Source organism: Labrus bergylta, chromosome 23 (assembly GCF_963930695.1).
Source record: "Labrus bergylta chromosome 23, fLabBer1.1, whole genome shotgun sequence".
Lineage (NCBI taxonomy): Eukaryota > Metazoa > Chordata > Actinopteri > Labriformes > Labridae > Labrus > Labrus bergylta.
Genome location: NC_089217.1, coordinates 2,884,073 through 2,903,675, shown reverse-complemented (window position 1 = coordinate 2,903,675; position 19,603 = coordinate 2,884,073). Strand labels below are relative to the sequence as shown.

Genomic DNA, 19,603 nt, shown 5'->3' with positions numbered 1-19,603 from the left:
AATTCATAACAATTGTTATCTCGAGACACTTTAAAAAAGAGCAGGAAACAGACCCAGCGTTAGTCCATCATGAGCGTAGCATTTAGCTAACATTTAAACTAGAGGTATGAAGATATGAAGGGGAATAGGTTTGTATAAAAAACCAAAGGTAAGGACAAACATAAAGAACAGGTGTATTTCGGTAAAAGGGGTTCATTTGTGGAATACTTCTGCCATTGAATTAAGAATGTGTAGTTCACTTTCCAGATTTAAATTTTTGTTTAAAAAAAATGGTGTTTAACAAATATAAAAGGTCGGTTTGATTATTTTGTGAGTGTGACTTCTGTTTCGTTTTTTGTTTGTTTTGTTTTGAAAGATTTGTTCTGATATGTTTTGTTTTTGTAACCAAACTAGTAGTGTCTTAAATAATAAGATTTGTAACAAGGGTAGGTGTAATAAGCTAAAGCTTCAGCCTACACCTTTTCGGTCAAAATGTTTTTGTTTTTTCTTGTGACCAAAATAAAAACAATGATTACTGATGATGATGATTTAGCAAAAGTTACAGTGGCAAAAATGAATGTCCTTTTAAGAGGCAGAAAACTTCCAGGCTCATGATGAGCAGCCGGGCTCGACTTTCAGGTCTTTAGTTCATTAGTGAAAGATGAAGATTTCCTTCAATAACAAACTCTGTGTGTTTTTACAGCTTCTCTGAAACTGAAGTGAGAATCAGCAGCTGGAGTAAAAAGAAACAAGCCGCGTCTTGTTTTGGCGTCTGTTTGTCTTTAATCATCTGTTGAATCAAACGGAGCGCCTCTGTCACCAGCATGACTTTAACCCCACTGAGATACCAGCATCACTCTCATCACCTGCATGTAGACGACACACTGACGCTGAAGCGATAGTTTCAAAACTGTCTCCTCTGTCCTATCTCTAAATAAAGGCAACAAAACACCCAAAAATAAACCTTCAAAAAAAAAAAAGATGCCGAAGGAGAGCCGGCTTGTTTGTCAGAGCACTTTGTAAACTCCTGTTTGTGAAGGTGCTACACTTTAGGCGCTCAACATGGTTTAGTTTAAAATCTGGTATTGATTTGATGCAGATTGTAAGAAGAACTCAGCAGTTTAACCTTTCTCACTTGTGTTGATCATTTGTAAAATGCATCATGAAGAGTTTCCTTCTGTGCACCTTCATTTAAATACTTTGAAAGATAAACAAAGGCAGAAAGGTTGCATACTCCGGTGGGAATCTAATCTTGCATGTAAGATAAAAAAATAAAACCCACAAATTACAGCCGGGGGGGGGTTTCTGTTTCTGAGTGCAGCGGGGGGGGGGGGGGGGGGGGGGGGGGTTTCTCTGCGCTCTCGTCACTGCAGCTCATTAGCATTAACTACTGCGGATAAATAACGTGCAGCGCAGCTCTTGATTACCTGGATCCACGGCGATGGGCTGGCAGGGGCTGACAGGAATCATCTCCACCGGCTGCGCTGGAGCCAACCTGCAGAGGGGGAAAAAAAAAAAAACACTCAATGTAATCAATGAAATGATCCCGACTGATGTAATCAGACAGGAAACAACAGAGCAAGCAAACGATCGCTCATTTAAAACGATCAATCTTCACCACGGCGACTCCAGATTCTGTCAGATTTAGAGGCACGAGGGTTGGAAAAGCAGCAGGGGTGTTATTGATATAAAAAAAAGGGTCGCCCCCTGAAGGTGAGAGATGGAGTTAGCGGTTAAGACAGAGTGCAGCTGAACACCTCATATTTCTCCTGCTCTGTGACCGCCCCCTTTCCTGGGGGGGGGGGGGGCTGCACTCGCACAGCCAACGGCGGTGCAACGTGTCATTCATCAACAAAATCGATCAGTGCCGCGAGAAAGCAATTTCTGCTCTAAAAAAGCGTCTGTTTCAATGAATGTGTTCAGAGTGACAGAGGAGGGGGGGGCAGCCTGGAGGGGTTTCTGGAGGAAGGTTCACTGAGCCTTCTTGACTCAAAGGTAGAAAGAAAACAATTTTTCTAAATGTGCTGAAGTGAAGCGGACTGCGGCTGTGGTTGGTTTACAGAGACTGATGGATACATGCGAGCGATACTTCAGTTTAAATCTCCACCTAACTGTGATTCAACACTCAGAACACAAACACAGCGGGTTGACTGAATGTTTAAAGGATGTGATTTTTTTGATCCAGCAGATGTCGCCCTTGAGCACCAGCATGAAACCAAAACAACTGGCGCTGCATTGTTGTTAGCATGCTAATGCTAGCGATCTTTATTATGCTGGTATCTTCACACTGCATGTAAATTTACCTGAAATGAGCGTGATCTAGAAACACAGTTAAGCAGTGAGTACAGTATGTTATTCTTCTTTTCTCTAGTCCCTCAATTAAACAACTTTTATACACGAGGGGAGGAGTCAGCCGGCCGTCCTGGCGATGTAAACAAAGTGAAGATAGGACTCTGAAAACTCTGAAAACATCACAGACAGTGGGACTCGGGTGTTACACCCATTGTAGACAGTCATGACTCACAGAGTTATTTTCAGAGGAGATACTTGATTTATACATTTAAGTGTGAAAAATCACATAAAACCTTTAATGTTCATACACAGATAAATACATTTAAACAAACTTCAAATCAATCAAACTCTGACCGAATATTATTGAAATGAATCATAACTTCAAAAGGTTCAGAATCATCCAATTTAATCCATTGGTCTGATATTGAATGGTCAGCTGATTATTTTTTGTAGTTGTTTAAAAGTCTCTCCGAATGATCTTCTGGGTTGGTCTATAAAAAAAGGCGGCCCTGCAGCTCGAGTGTCAGCGATAGAAAAAAAACCGACACACAGTCTTTTAAAAGTCTGATAGATGAATATGTCTCTTACTGTTTCTCTGGCTGCACCACCGCTATCTTCTTCTGCTTCTGGCCTGCAGAACAAAAAACAGAGTCTGTATTCAGCTGTCACTCCCAAGATAAATACTGTGTTTACTCTGTGTGTGTGTGTGTGTGTGTGTGTGTGTACATACAGACAGGTTTGAGAGGAGGGGTCAGAGGGTAAGTGTTTGCCTCGCACCAGCCGACAGGGAAGATGTCCATGGACTCGACGTCTACGATGCACTCTGACAGCGGCTTGGCCACACCTGGAGACAGGTAGACAGCGAAGAGAGAGAGAGAGAGAGAGTGGAGGAGGGGTGAGGGAGCAGACACACACACTAATACTCACACACACACAGACACACACTGTTTCTCCAGAGACACAGCAGGAGTCCTATGTTATCCTCCAACACTTAATCCATTCTGTGCCCAAAAAACACACACACACACACGCTCTTCACCACACACACACACACACACACACTCTTCACCACACACACACACACTCTTCACCACACACACACACACGTACCTTCCAGTCGGAGCCACAGCAGGCGTCCTCTGACCTGTGTGATCTGAGCCACACACACCTCCGCAGGCCGGTGAGGGTTCACTGCCTCGAGCCACATGTCCTTGGCAAAGCCTCTGTTCTGCCAAGTCTACACACACACACACACACACACACACACACACACACACGCACGAGGAGAAGCGTAGAGGAGAGAGAGGGAGGAAAAGTTAGAACAATGTTCTAGCCGAGATGACCTAAAGCAGGACTCAGTATGAGATATTCACACTGTTCAGACTCAAAGTGTAACAACAGGATTTGAAAGATTTAATTCTCACAATGTGGAAAAAAAAAGTTTTTAAATTTGATTCAGAGTGTTCAGTTTACATTTTAGTGTGTCCATTTAAACCACCTCAGTTTGTGTTTGTGCAGGGCCTTTAATTGGACCCTGGTGACACTTGAAACAGGAAGTGTGGACAGTGAACTTTCTCTCCTCTTACATCGGGGAAGCAGGCGTCAGTAGCCGCCTCCGTCCCGCTCTGCTTCAGGTAGTCGGCCCAGTCGAAGTCCTGACCCTCGGAGCCGCGCGGCCGCTCCAGACACACGCCGTTCTTCAGACACCACTGGACCGGCAGGATGCCCGGTGAGTCGGAGTGACACACCACAGAGCGAGGTTTAGCATCAGCCGAGAGGTCGTCCAGAGTGACCTGGAAGTAGATCTCGTTGTACACCTGAGGAGGGGAAAGCAAAACGTCATGATCCATCTTTAGATCAAAGAAATACAAAGCATTCAATTCTTTACTTCATTAGTTTACGAGGAAAAGCATGATTCTAAAGTCATTTAGATGGTAAAGAGATGCATGATGGGAAATGTAGTATCCTCTGTTGCTTAAGATCTCAGCCTTTCTTTCTCTTATTGGTGCTCTGCATGTCTCCTCACTTCATGAATATCATTCAAACTATGTTTTAAAGTCTAAATCTTGAAACTGAAATGACTTTTTGAACTGACTGAATATTTTTATGAAATGTTTAAATATTTACATTTAAAATTAAGTATTCAAACATTTCATAAAAATATTCAAGAAACTAAAGCATTCATTCTTAAATTGAAGGTTCTGATTTTAGTCTCTAAAATTCTAATAAAAGTTTTTTTGAAGACGCTTAGTCAATATGTTTTGCAGAAAAGAATATCTTGGGGAATTTGGCACACACATATATACTTTTCAAAACAGCAGCCGTTATAATAAATACATCCAGAGCTTCTCTTTTGAGCTTTCAGTTTAGGATTCACTTTCTAACTTTCAGGCTATGGACTAATAAATGAAATCCTGAACGTTAATATTAACAAACTTTCAGATACTGGCAGCTTAATCGCAAAAACGGAGGATCTGAAGTTCACAATGTATTTTTAATGGAAGATTAAACACACCTTACATCTCATAGCTTTAGAAATACAAAACAATATGTTTATTTTTTATTTGTCATCTCTGTAATAGAGGTATACAAAGCCCAAAATTAAAAGCTGAGTCAGCATTATGACTGGGACACAACCCGAGGGAGTTCTGCTTGGTCAAAAAAAACAAAAAAAAAAACAGAAAAAGAAGCAAAACCACCTCAAAGGGCAGCTGAGGATTGCTCGGGGGGGGGGGGGGGGGGGGGGGGGCTTGTTGTTCTCAGCCTGTTTGTGTGTGACTCACCTTGGTGACAGAAACGGGGCAGATCTGAAGCTGCTCCCACGGTGACACCATCTCCAGCTTCATCCCCGCCTTAAAGGAGTGTTTGGGCAGGTCCACGTGGTCCTGACACAGTAAAGTCAGCGCTGTTAGACGAATGTGCTCTACTTTTGATAGCACGCACACACACACGAGACACAATGTGGGTCAGGAAAGCCCTGCTGGGGGGAGGGGGGGAGTGGATGAAGAGTCATCTCTTGATGTGGTGATGAGAAGAGTGAAATAAGATTTCATTTTTTTATTTATGACGTTTTGTACTTTGATGTCTGCGTTCTTTGGTGTGAACTTTAGTCTGATCAGTGTTGTAATTACTTCCTGATTCATTCTTGGAAAAAAAAAAAAAGGAAACACTTCTAGAAATGCATCACTTCCACATGTTGGAGATTTGAGTCCATGTTTGAGGAAAGACATGGTGTGCCACACAGAGGGTGTGACATCAATTTCGGGCTTTGTGAATATAAAAGGAAATATTCTGACTCAGAATGAAGAGGAGCCGAGAGCTTGTCTGGTTTAAGTGATGCTCCGTCACTGTTGGCTATCATTGTGATGTTCTGGCTTCATGCCATTAAATGATGAATGAGTATAAATCCTCTTTATTCTTTGATGGTAATTAAGTTCCCGCTGGAGTCTTTTTGTCGTTTTGGACATGTGTTTGGTGACCTCAGATTTGTGTCATTTTATTCTTTTGTTCTTCATGCAGGTCTTCGATCAAACATGAAATGCTTCTATTCATAAAGTGAATATTTTTGCTTCGGTTTAAAATGAGGTAGTCTTGTAATTTTCCTCATATTTAGAACATAATTCGATGTATTTTCAAGATCACACACACACACTCTCCTGCAGAGCAAACCTGAAGAAGCCACTTTGTGAATCGCGTTGTTCGCTCCAATGTTTAAAAATGTAGTAATTCAATCTCTGCACCCATCGATCCTCACATTTAAAGAGGTCATATTCTGCCCTTTTTGGGGTTCATATATTTCATCTATCTACTAAAGTATGTTCACAATAACTAAAGTTATAAAAAAGTGTCTGTTTTCATGAACTGCCGCTCCATGCACCGGCTCTCTTCTGACTCTCTCTCTAAGGCTCTGAAGTGTCCACGTTCAGAGTCCCCACGTCTGCCAAGTCTGATCTGATTGGTCGGCCTGTCGGCTCTGCCGTAATTGGTCAGTTTGCTCAGCCACTCTGGCTCCGAGGGGAGCAAAAACATTAGAACATTAGCACTACTGTGCTACCACAGGCTACGGCATATCGTGGGCGTGCTACAGAAGTTAGCGGGCGTGCAACATGAGCTGCTGGGCCACAACGAGCCAATGGGCTTAGATCAGTGACCTCACACTGACAAATATTTATGAAATTCATTTACATGAATTTTTGCACATAGATGTGCCTAAACATGCACAGGACACTTGGAAAACACACTAAAGAGCAGATAAAACCAGAAAAAGAAGAATATGGGACCTTTAAGATTTATCGCTAACAGAAACTTGTGAGCCGATGATTTAAAGTCACAAACCTGTGAAATATTAGCATGAGGATTTAGTATCACACCATCATAACACACCACAGAGGTCAAAACAGACAACTAAACAGCTCCCTGCACCCGGGTCGTCCTGCAGTCTGGCACTGTGCCAACACCACACCACACCACACCAACAAACACACACAAACACAAACACACACACACACACACACACAAACACACACACACACACTGTTAAGAGCAGAGTTGTGTGTGACTGTCCGGCTCACCTTGAACACCTCTAGCGGCAGAGGCTCCTTCTGTCCGTCCAGCTGAGCGTCCTCTAGAGCTCGCTGCCAGTCGGGGGCGCTCTTCAGAGCCCGGAGGCCTGCAGAGAGGAGACATGATGTTTTTATAATAATAATAATAATGTTAAAAAAACAGAGAACAGCGCAGTAAGGACAGACTAACAGACATTGCAACATTACACACAAATCATAAAGATAACAACAATAAAGTTAAAACTACAGAAAACAGGAAATACATCCCAATCATACATTAAAGGTTTGTTTAGAGAGGTGAGTTTTGATAGGAGGAGGGTCGGTGCAGTGTTGAATGTGTGTAGGGAGTGACCATGCTGGATAAACACACATAAAGGGAAGTGTTACTGAAATGTAGCAGCTTCTGTTAACCATCATTAGTTTCATTTTCATTTATTTGAAAAACAACAATAATAAAAAAATAAAAAAAACTGATCGGCTGCAGAGTCAAGCTCCTCCCCCTTTCTCTCTCAATCTGCAGCCAGGAGCAGAAGCATGGCCTCAGCCACCATTTCTCCCTCACTCTGAGTTTAATCTTGTTAGGAATAAAGATTTGTTTTTGTTGCTGATCTTATGTGTTTGACTCCTTCATGTTGTTTCCCCTGAGCCAGGGTTGTAACATCTCAAATGTTTGATATCTGACTGCTGGTTGGCCTGAACAAGCACGCTGTAGAACCTCCTTTGACTTACTATCTTCAGACATTTTTAAGATATAGATCAACTTTTGGGATATGGATCAAGAGGGTTATAAAAAAGAATAATTAAGAAAGAAAGTGAAATATCACAGGTTCATATTTCCACTTCATAAAAGGAGACGGTTAAGGGAGTCTTGTTGGCTCTTAAATAAAACGATAACAGCAGAATGTGTAAGAAGCCAAGATCTTAAATAAATGTTTTAATAAAAACCTCACTCATTAAATATCATTCAGTTTGTCATTACGTTTCTGGGATATCAAAGCTCCGCCTCCAGGCTGAAGCTGAATGAAAAGGTGTGAGCAGATTGAAACGGTCACCTGTGGGCGGTTCTAAGGAGAGGTGGTTCTCCTGAGCCCAGCCCAGTGGGCGGAGCCTCACATCCAGGTAGAAGAGCCAGGCGTCCTGAGCCCGCTGCTCCTCGGAGAGACCGGCGTAGCGCAGGCGGAGCCGCCCGCCGACGTTCTGGAGGACTCTGACGGGCCAGAAGAGGAACGGGTCTGAGACGTCCCGAAGCTCCAGAACTGAACCGTCCACGATCAGATCCACCGTGTTCTTACCCCGAAGAGGCTGACAGAGAGACGTTTGATTTATTTAAACACAGATCATTTTTTTGGTTTTTAGTGGGAACACGTGCTCCTGAACCTCGACGGCCTCGGGCTCAGGGGGAAGTAAACACACTCACCCCTTCCAGCAGGTTGGCGGGGGCCGTCCTGGAGCCGGTCAGGTCCTCAACCAGGAAGTCCGTCCAGTCGCTGTGTTTCTCTTTGATGGCTGCAAAGACACAAAAAGAGAGAACGAAGACATTCAAAATCAACGTGATGAAAGTGAGCACACACTTGATGAATATATTAAAGTGAAGCGAAAGCATGCATGAGTCAGAGCATGCATACACGAGCAAACACAAAAACACATTTTTTTATCAGTTTTTATGAAGCGGATACGAAACCTGTTTTCAAAAAATCCACATTTTGAAGTATTTTAACAATGAATGTGATAGAAACTTTAATTATTCAGTGTTTTTTTTTTTCTCTTAAAACACCTCTGCAGCTTCCCCGGCTTCATTCACACTGCAGATTTTAATCCTTCACTCGGATTAAAATCTCAAATCAGATTTTTCTTTAAAGCTTGTGCGAGCAAAAGACAAGAAAGAAAGAAAGTCATCACATCCGGCCATTTTTTTTTTTTTTTTTTTTTTTTTTTACAGAAGTAAACACATCAAACTGAACGACTGATTAATGTTGCAATGAGCGCTTCCATTTAAATGTAAATGTGCAAGAAAAGAGAGAGAGAGAGAGAGAGAGCTGTGGTTGTGCTGTGTGTGTGTGTGCAGAGATGTGTGAGATCAGAGGTGGGAACAGGAACCGTTTCATTCAGATTTTCAGACATCAAAAAAAGGTTACCGGGGTTACTTTTAACTTCCTCTGCAGAGCAGTAAAACTCTTGAGTGTGAATTCAAAAAACGACGGTTGAGGCCGAGGTCACGCTGCTACAAATGAGGTTTTAATGTGGAGGGCTTTAGAGAGCAGAGAGGAGCGACGATCAGAACAACAATGTCTCGTTCAGAGAGACATTAAGAAAGAAAACAGACTCTTCCCTTTGTCTGGAAGATTTGAATGTAATTCTACAAACTGCTGACTGTTGTCTAAACTCTGTTTGTGTTTTACTCTTTGTATGGATGTTCTTGTGAAAAAGAATTTCCCCACAGGGACAATAAAGTCTGAAGTCTAGCAGTTTGTTTTGGTTTCATGCTGGTGCTTAGGGGCGACATCTACTGGATCAAAAGGTCGCACGTTCTTCCTTTAAGCTCGAACTCTATGGGTGCAGAAAATAACGCTAGTATGGTGATGAGACGGAAACAATAACATCAGAGAGACGATACAACAATCGCCGAAGGTTTTGGAGAAAAGATAAACTGCACATGGAGAACAGATTTTTGAATATTACACTGAGAAAGTCTGACAGTGTCCAAGATTCCTGAGTAGAATAAATGCATGCAAAGGCTCTGTGGTGCATGTGCAATATATATATATATATATATATATATATATATATATATAAGCACAAGGTAACTCATTAAAGTCTTTCTATGTGATTTTTAACTCTTAAATGTAGAAATCAAATATCTCCTCTGAAAATAACTCTGTGAGTCATGACTGTCTACAATGGGTGTAACACCCGAGTCCCACTGTCTGTGATGTTTTCAGAGTTTCAGAGTCCTATCTTCACTTTGTTTACATCGCCAGGACGGCCGGCTGACTCCTCCCCTCGTGTATAAAAGTTGTTTAATTGAGGGACTAGAGAAAAGAAGAATAACATACTGTACTCACTGCTTAACTGTGTTTCTAGATCACGCTCATTTCAGGTAAATTTACATGCAGTGTGAAGATACCAGCATAATAAAGATCGCTAGCATTAGCATGCTAACACAACAATGCAGCGCGAGTTGTTTTGGTTTCATGCTGGTGCTCAAGGGCGACATCTGCTGGATTGAAACATCACATATAAAGCCTTTAAACAACCAAGCACACTGATGCCCAACGCAAATACTTAGCGCTGCTGCACCTGCAGAGCACCTCCATTACAAAAACACACATGAAGAGCTATGCCTTCATACTAGTATTCACTGCACTATTATCTTATTCAGCCTTGTATATCTTGGTCTTTTTGGTCATATAATGTTCATATTTAATATTATTCTTATTGTACATTGTGAGCTCAGTTACTGAAGACAGATTCCTCGTGTGTGTGTTTAAGCCAATAAAGCTGATTCTCATTCTGATTAGTCTTCCATCATATTTGCATGGTGACTTGTGGTTTGTGTCTACTTCCTGTTTCCCACAGTGCATCAGTGTCACATAAATTCCCGCGCTTGCGCCTCTCAAACTCCTTTATTTGCTTTTGCCTCCATCTGATATCAAGCCCTCTCGCTTATCCCTCGCTCCACCCGCCTCCAAGCTCACATTCCAAAACACAAGATACCGTGTGGCCTTCACTGTCCTGCGTGTTTTTCCTGTTTGTCACAGACATGGGGGGGGGGAAAAAAAAAAAAAAAAAAGGCACCGTAAAAGTCAGAGACACTTGTTGGGAGTCTCTGATCTGTTGCCAGATGAGTCACAGTCACAGAATGACTCCAACGTGTGTGTGTGACCCGACGTCCCCTGCAGCGGTGATTAACATCAAGCTGAAGTGAAAGTGAAATGTAGAACATGCAGTGGAACACGCAGCAGCAGCTGATAATGAGAGCGGCTTCTAGTCAAAGAACGTTTGTGTAGAAAAACTTCTATATAACACTTTTCTAATTTTCTGACGACTCATGACGATTTTTCACACTACAGGTCACACCTACACATTCACACACTGCAGCTGCAACGATATGGAAACGTAAAGTGTCAATCAGTATTAGGACACATCATCATGCGGCTGCAGGAGCTGGGGAATCGAACCCTCGACCATCTGATTGAGAGACAACCGAAAAACAGCATGCAAAAAAAACAGAGCCTGGGACTATTTAAGGTGGCAATGCTGTTTCGGTTGCCGTGGCAACTAACCACAAACTTCCATCAGATATCAGAAAGCATCAGATAACACGATGTATGTGGTATAAAAAAAACTCTAAAAACCCCCATAAACACGTCAACAAACACACATTCAGGCGTTGTTGTATTCTAAAGTTAGAGGTGTAAATGGGACGAGGGGTTTCTGCACCGAGTGCTCCTTCTTTCATTAGAGCACATGTACGTTGTGTTTATTTCATAAAAAGCAGAAGACGATGAGGCTGTAAAATAAACATCATTCTTCACCCTTCAATCACACACGTCAAATACAATCACCGTCTTCCCTTTAATAATATAAAGTCACTACTTACTAAAACATTTCAGCAGAAACACTGTTGCAGAAATAAAAACGTCTTATTATCACAATCCTTTTTATTTTTTTAAATCAGAGATCAGAGTAAACACAGCCGACAGCTCGCTCAGGACTTTTTAAATACATAATTGACTTATGAGAGAACAAATCAATAAATAATTTTTCGCGGCTCTGCTTCTCCGACTTGAATCAAATCATCGACGCTGGAATTTTGGCCGGCGAATAAATCTAATTGTTTTTCCTGGGAAGGTAACGTGGCCTCGACGCTCTCCCCCCTTTTTACGCCTGTTTAATAATAGTGTTTGTCCTGTGAGACTCACTGCTGCTGGACTTTGAAAGCGCACGCACACACACACACGCACGCACACACACACACACACACACACACACACACACACACACACAGTCTACACACTCCTGTGTTGATCTCAGCTGTGCAGAAATAGATAAACTATTTTTACAGATCCTGCAGATCAGTCAGGAGGCCTTTTAGAGCGCAGCGGGAGCAAAAACATGCAAACTCTCTCTCTCTCTCTCTCTCTCTCTCTCTCTCTCTCTCTCTCTCTCTCTCTCTCTCTCTCTCTCTCTCTCTCTCTCTCTCTCTCTCTCTCTCTCTCTCTCCTCTCTCTCTCTCTCTCTCTCTCTCTCTCTCTCTCTCTCTCTCTCTCTCTCTCTCTCTCTCTCTCTCTCTCTCTCTCTCTCTCTCTCTCTCTCTCTGTCTCTCTCCCCTCCCCCATCTTGCAGTTCCATTATACTGTATCCTCTCTTTTTTCCCCATATAAATAATCATCCATTTCTCTTCACATCCAACCCCAAAGGCAGCCGACGTGTAGAGGTGAACGCCTGAATTCCACATAACAATAAGTGCATAATTAACCTTGAGGGAGGAGATCTTCAAAAAACACGCCCCTCCTCCCCCCGCTATTGCACTCCCCCCCCCTCCTCCTCCTGCAGACACAGGCTGCACAAAAAACCTTGGCTGAAGTCTGCAAGCACATATCTAGCAGGAGAAAAAAAATGAATTTAACATGCATGAAAGTGTCATTTGCATATTCTGCAGGCTGCGTTTTTTTTTTTCTCCTCCAAACAATCACCGACTCTGTGCACAAACCTGATTTAAAAAAAAGCTCTACTTTGGATAATCAATGTTACAATTAAAGAAGAAGAATGGTCCGAGTGTTTTTAAGCCAGCAAGATTCTAATCGAACTTAATGGGGGCAAATTAGGGCCCCGATTCTTCCCCCCCTAGTCAATTCAAACAATTACTCACCATGCATTTTTTTTTTTTTTTCAAATCGAGCACAAAGACAGCAGCGTGTAAAATGTCACATGCCATCATTTGTGTGTTTATTGAGAGATGTTTGGCTTAGTTACGCCCCGGACGCCATATTGTTAACATTTTAACAGCCCCCGTTAATGACAGGACGGGGATATTAGAGCCATTTGTGTAAATATGAATTAGCTCTGTGATGGGCTTTGTGGTTTAGTGAGGAAAGAGGCCCATGGGAACACGTGTGTGTGAAACCTGACTTCTCTACACATTTAAAAACACACACTCTCCCAGGGGGAATATCACAGAAATGAATGAATGAGGAGAGGTTATCAATCAAACAGAAAGGGAAACATGTGTAATAATTCATTAAATAGTTTCAACATGATGTAAACTCTGAGGGTGAAATAGAGAACTCGTTTAGTTTCAGACTTTTTTGTGTCAAAATGCAGAAGAAGACGACAAGAGGAAGTGTTTCAATAAGTGAGAAAAACGCAACGCTGCTGCAACTGATTGGCTTTTGATGGTTTAGTTGCAAAGCAAACAAATAAAAGACTTCTAACACAGGAGGCCAGGTACACGAGCTCAGCGCAGAGTCCACACACACTCATAAATCTTTACTCCTGACACATTCACCTTCCGCTAACTGAAGCTAAAAGATAATTTATTCATTCACATCTCAGCCGACACAACTTAGCACCACAGCTAACCGCACTGAAGCCTTAAATGTGTGGCTGCACTACTACTCTCTTAACACACACACACACACACACACACACACACACACACACTGTGGAGGACAGGTCTATCGGGGGAGCATCATCTCCAGCAGGCTCTGGCAGGAAGCGGTGTGGTGAATTCATTATGCAAATCGTCTCTGTCAGGGATCTGTTAGCGTACCACATGACCAAACTTGTGATGTTGCTTTTAAAAATGTTCTTTGGGTAAATGGCTGAATGCATCTCCCACACACACACAAACACACACACACACACACACACACACACACACACAGGAGAGAGACTGTGGGAATTCAAAGTCCCCCATAGTCTGACCCTGAGGCTCGCTGTACATATACTGTCTAAATACCATAAATATGTAGAGCAGCTTGTATGATGTTGTCACAGTGTCTGCATCTGTTCTTACTGTGTGGATTTAACCTTCAGGCTCGCCTCTCGCTGTCACACAGAATAAGATTGATTAGACTTTCCTGTTTCTCCACTTTTTTTTTGATTATATTCAATAAAATTTGTTTTAAAAAGAATACTCCTTTTGGATTTGTTATTAAGCATTTAAGACATTTTCAGGAGATTTCACATCTGCAGGGGAGGGGAAGTTATCATCGGGGGAGTCGGGGGGGGGGGGGACTTTCCTATACTTTCCATCCACAGAGCACTTTGGTGCAACTGTGGGATTTGTAGTTTTTAATTAACATCAAAGATAACCGAATTAAAGAGATACTTCACCCGTTGAAACATGAATCTGTGCTGACATTGGGTCATATATGTAGAAACGTGAAATACATTTTGAAGTTGGAGCCTTCTTGGCTGAGAAAAAGGCAGAAAGTGTCTTTTTGGTTCATGTGGATGAGAGACAACAAATCCCAGAATGAAATTCGATCGTTACAGTTTCTCCAAGATATACAGTATAGCAGTAGAAATATAGGAATAAAAACATTTACAGACATGTTTACTTCAACACATAAGGCCGTTTCCTCAACTGATTCAGAGATTTGTTGGAAGCTCCTTTTCAGACTCAGACATACAAAGATTTTCCATCTCAGAGGGGAAAATGAGGGCGGGATGCACGACCATTCAAAAATACTACCAGGTTTCTAATGATACAAAGATTAATGCTAATGGGTGAAGTATCCCTTTAACCTGTCTCTGAAGTTACTGTCTTAATTTATAAATCAGCAAATTTGGCAAATAGAGAAGCGATTAAATGAGGTGATTTGATGAGCTCCGTCAATTAGCAGAGTCTGAGAGTGAAAAGAGTTAAGAGACTGTTTTTATGAGCCGTGTTTGTCCAATTGAAACACTTCCTTAAATCAATCTGTTTTCAGGTCTCAATGCATTACACAAGTACCATCACTCAAGTGTAAAAACACACCAAAATATACACACAGATCGACAGGTGATGGATAAACTCATGATTTATTTCTAAGTCCAACCACTGAACACATTACTGTCCGTCATGCTGGTATTGTTGTATATGTGGTTACTAGGTAGAGGGGGGAAGAATCAAGATTCTCATCTTCTGAGACTTTAGATAGATTCATAACTTCCAAAATCACTCCCTGCTAAGTGCTAAGGCTAGCTCTTTAACTCAGAAGAATGACAAATGGAGCAGAAAGAAGTAGAGCCAGCATCACAGATGACTGGACGAGATTTGAATCCAGAATCTCAAAGAATCTGAATCTTTGATTGGACGATGAAATATCGCACGTTCAGCCGCTGCATGCTGCATATGAAGTCAGCTGTTAAAATGTGTCTCTCTGACCAGTTTGGGGACGTGTATTGATTTGATCTGACATTCTTTCCTCACAGCTCGTCTTTCACTTCTGAACACACACGACTTCTGGACTGGTAACATTTTTTTTCCTTTCAGATAAAGTCCAAAGTTTGTTTGTTTTTTTGTTTGCACTGAGAGAAGTTTATCAAGACATCACATTTCTGACTGAGCTGCAGCAGCGGTTATCATCCCAGCACAGCTTTAGTGTGTGTGTGTGTGTGTGTGTGTGTGTGTGTGTGTGTGTGTGTGTGTGTGTGTGTGTGTGTGTGTGTGTGTGTGTGTTATCACTGCTAAGACACACTCAGCTAGGGAGGAGTCACATGCAAGAGGAGGCAAGGCATGACGGCCGAGCTGTGAGGTCACTTCCTATAGAGAGGGGAAAAAAAGGAAGAGGAGGAGCAGTGTGCATGCAGCTCTCAGGACTGCCTGTGTGTGTGTGTGTGTGTGTGTGTGTGTGTGTGTGTGTGTGTGTGTGTGTGTTAGACACTAAGTGAGCTGAAGCAGGCGAGTTAGTCAGATGCTCTGTTAGAGCTGCTTACCTTTTCTCAGGTAAATGTTATCTGAGAAACAAAAAAGGAAACAAATGAAACAGGTGTAAGCACGTACAAATACACACGTTTTCCTTTAACCCTGCTCTAACGTTCCAGCTGTATAAGCAACACACACAAACACACAAACACACACACACACTCACCAAAATGTGCAACACATGATGCAAAAGCTTGAAATGAAGCTACAAAGTTCACATTTAAAAAAGCGACAGGAAGTTGCAGATCATTAGGGGGGAAACATGAGTGTGTTCATTACATGATTTAAGCTGCAGTTTGCATCATTAAACATGCAGACGCTTCAGCTGTCAATCATTATTTTAAAAAAGCAGGCGGAGATTTGAAATAGGAGCTTTTCTGAGAGGCGCAGGGTGACACTTCATTAGTAGCGGAGCTCTTTGGTGAAGAAACAAATTTCAGTGGATTTAGATTTTTGAAGAGTTTCGATTTTTGATCAACTTCACCTCTTGTTGTGTGATGGATGGAAATATAAACTTCATTAAACACTCAAAACTCATTAAAACACTAAGTAGAGTTCAAGTTAAGTTTCTCTTTTATCTAATTATTCACTGATGAAAATGTTCTTCATCGTTTTTGTCATTTTTTGATGTTTCGATCTGTTCAGTGGTCGCAGATGAAAAGCAGCTTTAAGAGAAATCTTGTGTAATAAATTTAGGAGGCTACTTTGTCGCTCTACAAATAAATCTAACTGTTTCATTAGTCGACTAAAAGGGTTTAGACAACCTCTGAATATTCATGCATCAGTCTTGAGCTCGTGATGAGGAGAAACGCCTCAGACAACTTTGAGGCTTCACTCTGGATCATTTCAGTGACGCGAAAAGAAACTTTTTATTTTGAGTTTATGGGTTTGAAGTTTTCTGTAATAACAACATGATGACAAAGATTTTTAAGAAGGATAAGCAGAAGTGACCAGTGTTTATCTTCATACCATTTTCTAATTTAGTCATAGTCTCCTGACAAAAATGTCCTTTATATTGAGTCACATATTAGTCATTTGTTATTGATTTATTTTAGTCACTGACTAAAACTGCACATCATTTTAGTTGATGAAAACAGAAGATATTTTAGTCAACAAAATCAGACGCGAGCTTTTATTTTGATTATCAGAAGCTCCAGGGGGCGGGGCTTCACAGACCTGCAGGCGAGAGGCTGCACATTGTTGTGCTCACCACACACACACACACACACACACACACACCTTTGATGAAGTCTGCTGTGGTTTACAATGATTTTAGAACAGCTGAGGGGGGGACGTGATAATCCTCACTTGTAATGTAGTTTTCGTTTTGTCACATTTTCGTCCATTAGATGATGAAGTAATATTATTTATCAAATCGTCAAATATCGGAGTTTTGTCTCGTCATCGTCATAGTTGACTAATTTAAAAAGACCTTGGTCAAAGAATATTTTCGTCATCTATTTTGTTGGCGAGATTAACACTGCAAGTGACAGAACACATCGTTCAAGGCAGGAAAAACTCAAATATGCTAGAGTTTATGTTTGGAGGTCGTGAGGGGCCCCACCTGTGGCCTCGATCCTCGTTCACTGTGACACTACACGGATTCTTATAACGTAAAGTCTGACCTCGGCATTAGATTGCACACTGAATATCTAAGAGGTTATCAGAGAGACAACACAGGCAATATGAAGACATCATATAAACCAAGAAATATACATACATTTTGTGAAATCTGTTGAAGAGATGTCTCGCTTTGTTTGTCGCTTAATCCGGTTTTGTGACTTTTGCAAAGTGTCATTTCACTTCTGTCCTCGTTTATTTATTCACTATTTGACTTCTGTTCTTGAAGAGAGCCTGATTGCTCGACATTTTTTGGACCCAGTGCAGCCCCTCGCTTCGACCTTTCTTCAAACCTTTTTTTTTGCTTTTCCCTGACATCATTTGCACCATTTTTAAAAGCTGAAAGATAAATAATAAAGAAATGTACTATAATACTTCAGTGCACATATAGCTGCTCACTCCTCAAAGAGCTTTAAATAGTGAGCGACTCAGCGTGTGAATTTAAACTTTTGACGAGCGTCTCGTGGCCGCAGAAGACAAAAGAGGAAGTTGGTGAAAATGGCAGTTCTGAGAAAGATGCACAAGGCTGACGGGAGGCGAGAGAGGACACTCGCCATCCATCAGCGGTGAAGTGTCTGGGTGGGGGTGGGGGTGTGTTAACATCTCGGTGAAAAGCTTCAGTCAAAATAACTGTGAATCAAGGACAACCTGCTCTCTCCATCACATAAATATGAACCCTTTCAGCTTTATTTTCTCTTTTTTTAAACAGTTGAAGCCCAACTCTGTTCATGTTTCTTTTGACTCTCTGTTTGCGTAAATGAGGTTAAAACACTTTTCTTATAAAAACAGCCGTGCATTCTTTTTGAATGTTGCAGCACTTTCACAGCTCTGCACACGGACTGACAAGTCGTACAGTCGAGCACGAGGAGAAAACATGTCTTCCTTTAGAGCGCACAGACTTGTAACCTTGACTACAACGATAAACTCCCTGCAACATCCTACAGTTCAGAGCCTTAAACGTCCCATATTCTGCTTGTTCTGGTTTTATCTGCTCTTTAGTGTGTTTTCCAAGTGTCCTGTGCATGTTTAGACACATCTATGTGCAAAAATTCAAAGTCTGCGGAAACGCGGCTTCTCCTACGTCCTCCTGTTAGCTGTAGCATTAGCCGCATGTAACGCTCGGTTCTAGCCCCCCTCCAAAAAAAATTGTCAGTCCGACGTCATTGTCAGTGTGAGATCACTGATCGAAGCCCATTGGCTCGTTGTGGCCCTGCAGCTCATGTTGCACGCCCGTTAACTTCTGTAGCACGCCCACAATACGCCGTAGCCTGCGGTAGCACAGTAGTGCTAAGGTGCTAATGTTTTTGCTCCCCGGCCCTCGGAGCCAAAGTGGCTGCATTCCCAATATGGTAAAAGGGGGTGTGACATTTCCGAGAACCCTGCTGAGCGATGGACCAATTACGGCAGAGCCGACAGGCCGACCAATCAGATCAGACTTGGCACACGTGGGGACTCTGAACGTGGACACTTCAGAGCCTTAGAGAGAGAGTCGGTGCATGGAGCGGCAGTTCATGAAAACAGACACTTTTTTATAACTTTAGTTATTGTGAACATACTTTAGTACATAGATGAAATATATGAACCCCAAAAAGGGCAAAATATGACCTCTTTAAAGATGGAGAATAAAACCTTTGAAAAGTGTGGCTTGATTGTGAAGTTCTCTCCGTGTAAAAAGCTCTCTGGACTCTTCTACCATTTAAGTAAAAAGCTTTTATTGATCTAATGTGTGTGAGCATCAGACCGGGTTTGGGTTTCTGTGTGTGTGTGTGTGTGTGTGTGTGTGTGTGTGTGTGTGTGTGTGTGTGTGTGTCAGCGTGGGTCTTCCTACCTTCAGGGGGCATGAGGGTCTTGTTGTTCTGCGTGCACCAGCCCACCGGGTGCAGCTCGGCGGTCATGACATCGCACCAGAAGTCGGCCTTGCGGTCGTCCCCGTAGCCGCTGAAGCGCAGCAGCAGCAGCTGGCCGCACGTGGTGATGATGGTCGCCACCCAGTACGAGTCCGGGCTGTTTTTATTGGCCACCTCCAGCTTCATACCGGGCTGGAAGCTGCTCTGCAGGCTGATCTCCACCTGAGGAGGGGGGAAAGAAACACACAACATTAAAGGGATATTCCGCCTTTTTTTATTTAGCGTGTTTAGATTTTACAACATTTTGATGAAGTCAGACGACGCTAAAGCTATCTGTCAGCTACTCCTGGATTCATTATTGCCAAAGTAGTGGAGGAGAGAAAGCAGTT

The 19,603-nt window shown here is 42.2% G+C and overlaps 1 protein-coding gene across 4 annotated transcripts in view; it reads right to left on the bottom strand.

Moving 5' to 3' along the window:
* sfmbt2 (Scm like with four mbt domains 2) overlaps positions 1-19,603 on the bottom strand; it is a 40,670-nt gene that overhangs the window by 6,855 nt on the left and 14,212 nt on the right. For 3 of the 4 annotated variants that reach the window (XM_020651630.3, XM_020651629.3, XM_065951306.1), the window contains exons 4-14: positions 19,196-19,436; positions 15,759-15,779; positions 8,251-8,339; positions 7,886-8,135; positions 6,843-6,940; positions 5,055-5,156; positions 3,858-4,088; positions 3,382-3,508; positions 3,002-3,115; positions 2,860-2,902; positions 1,407-1,474 (exon numbers count right to left, since the gene is read on the bottom strand). In XM_020651630.3, coding sequence (XP_020507286.2) covers positions 1,407-1,474; positions 2,860-2,902; positions 3,002-3,115; positions 3,382-3,508; positions 3,858-4,088; positions 5,055-5,156; positions 6,843-6,940; positions 7,886-8,135; positions 8,251-8,339; positions 15,759-15,779; positions 19,196-19,436 — 1,384 coding nt within the window. The remainder of the gene's footprint in view (positions 1-1,406; positions 1,475-2,859; positions 2,903-3,001; positions 3,116-3,381; positions 3,509-3,857; positions 4,089-5,054; positions 5,157-6,842; positions 6,941-7,885; positions 8,136-8,250; positions 8,340-15,758; positions 15,780-19,195; positions 19,437-19,603) is intronic. The other variant, XM_020651631.3, reaches the window with a different exon arrangement.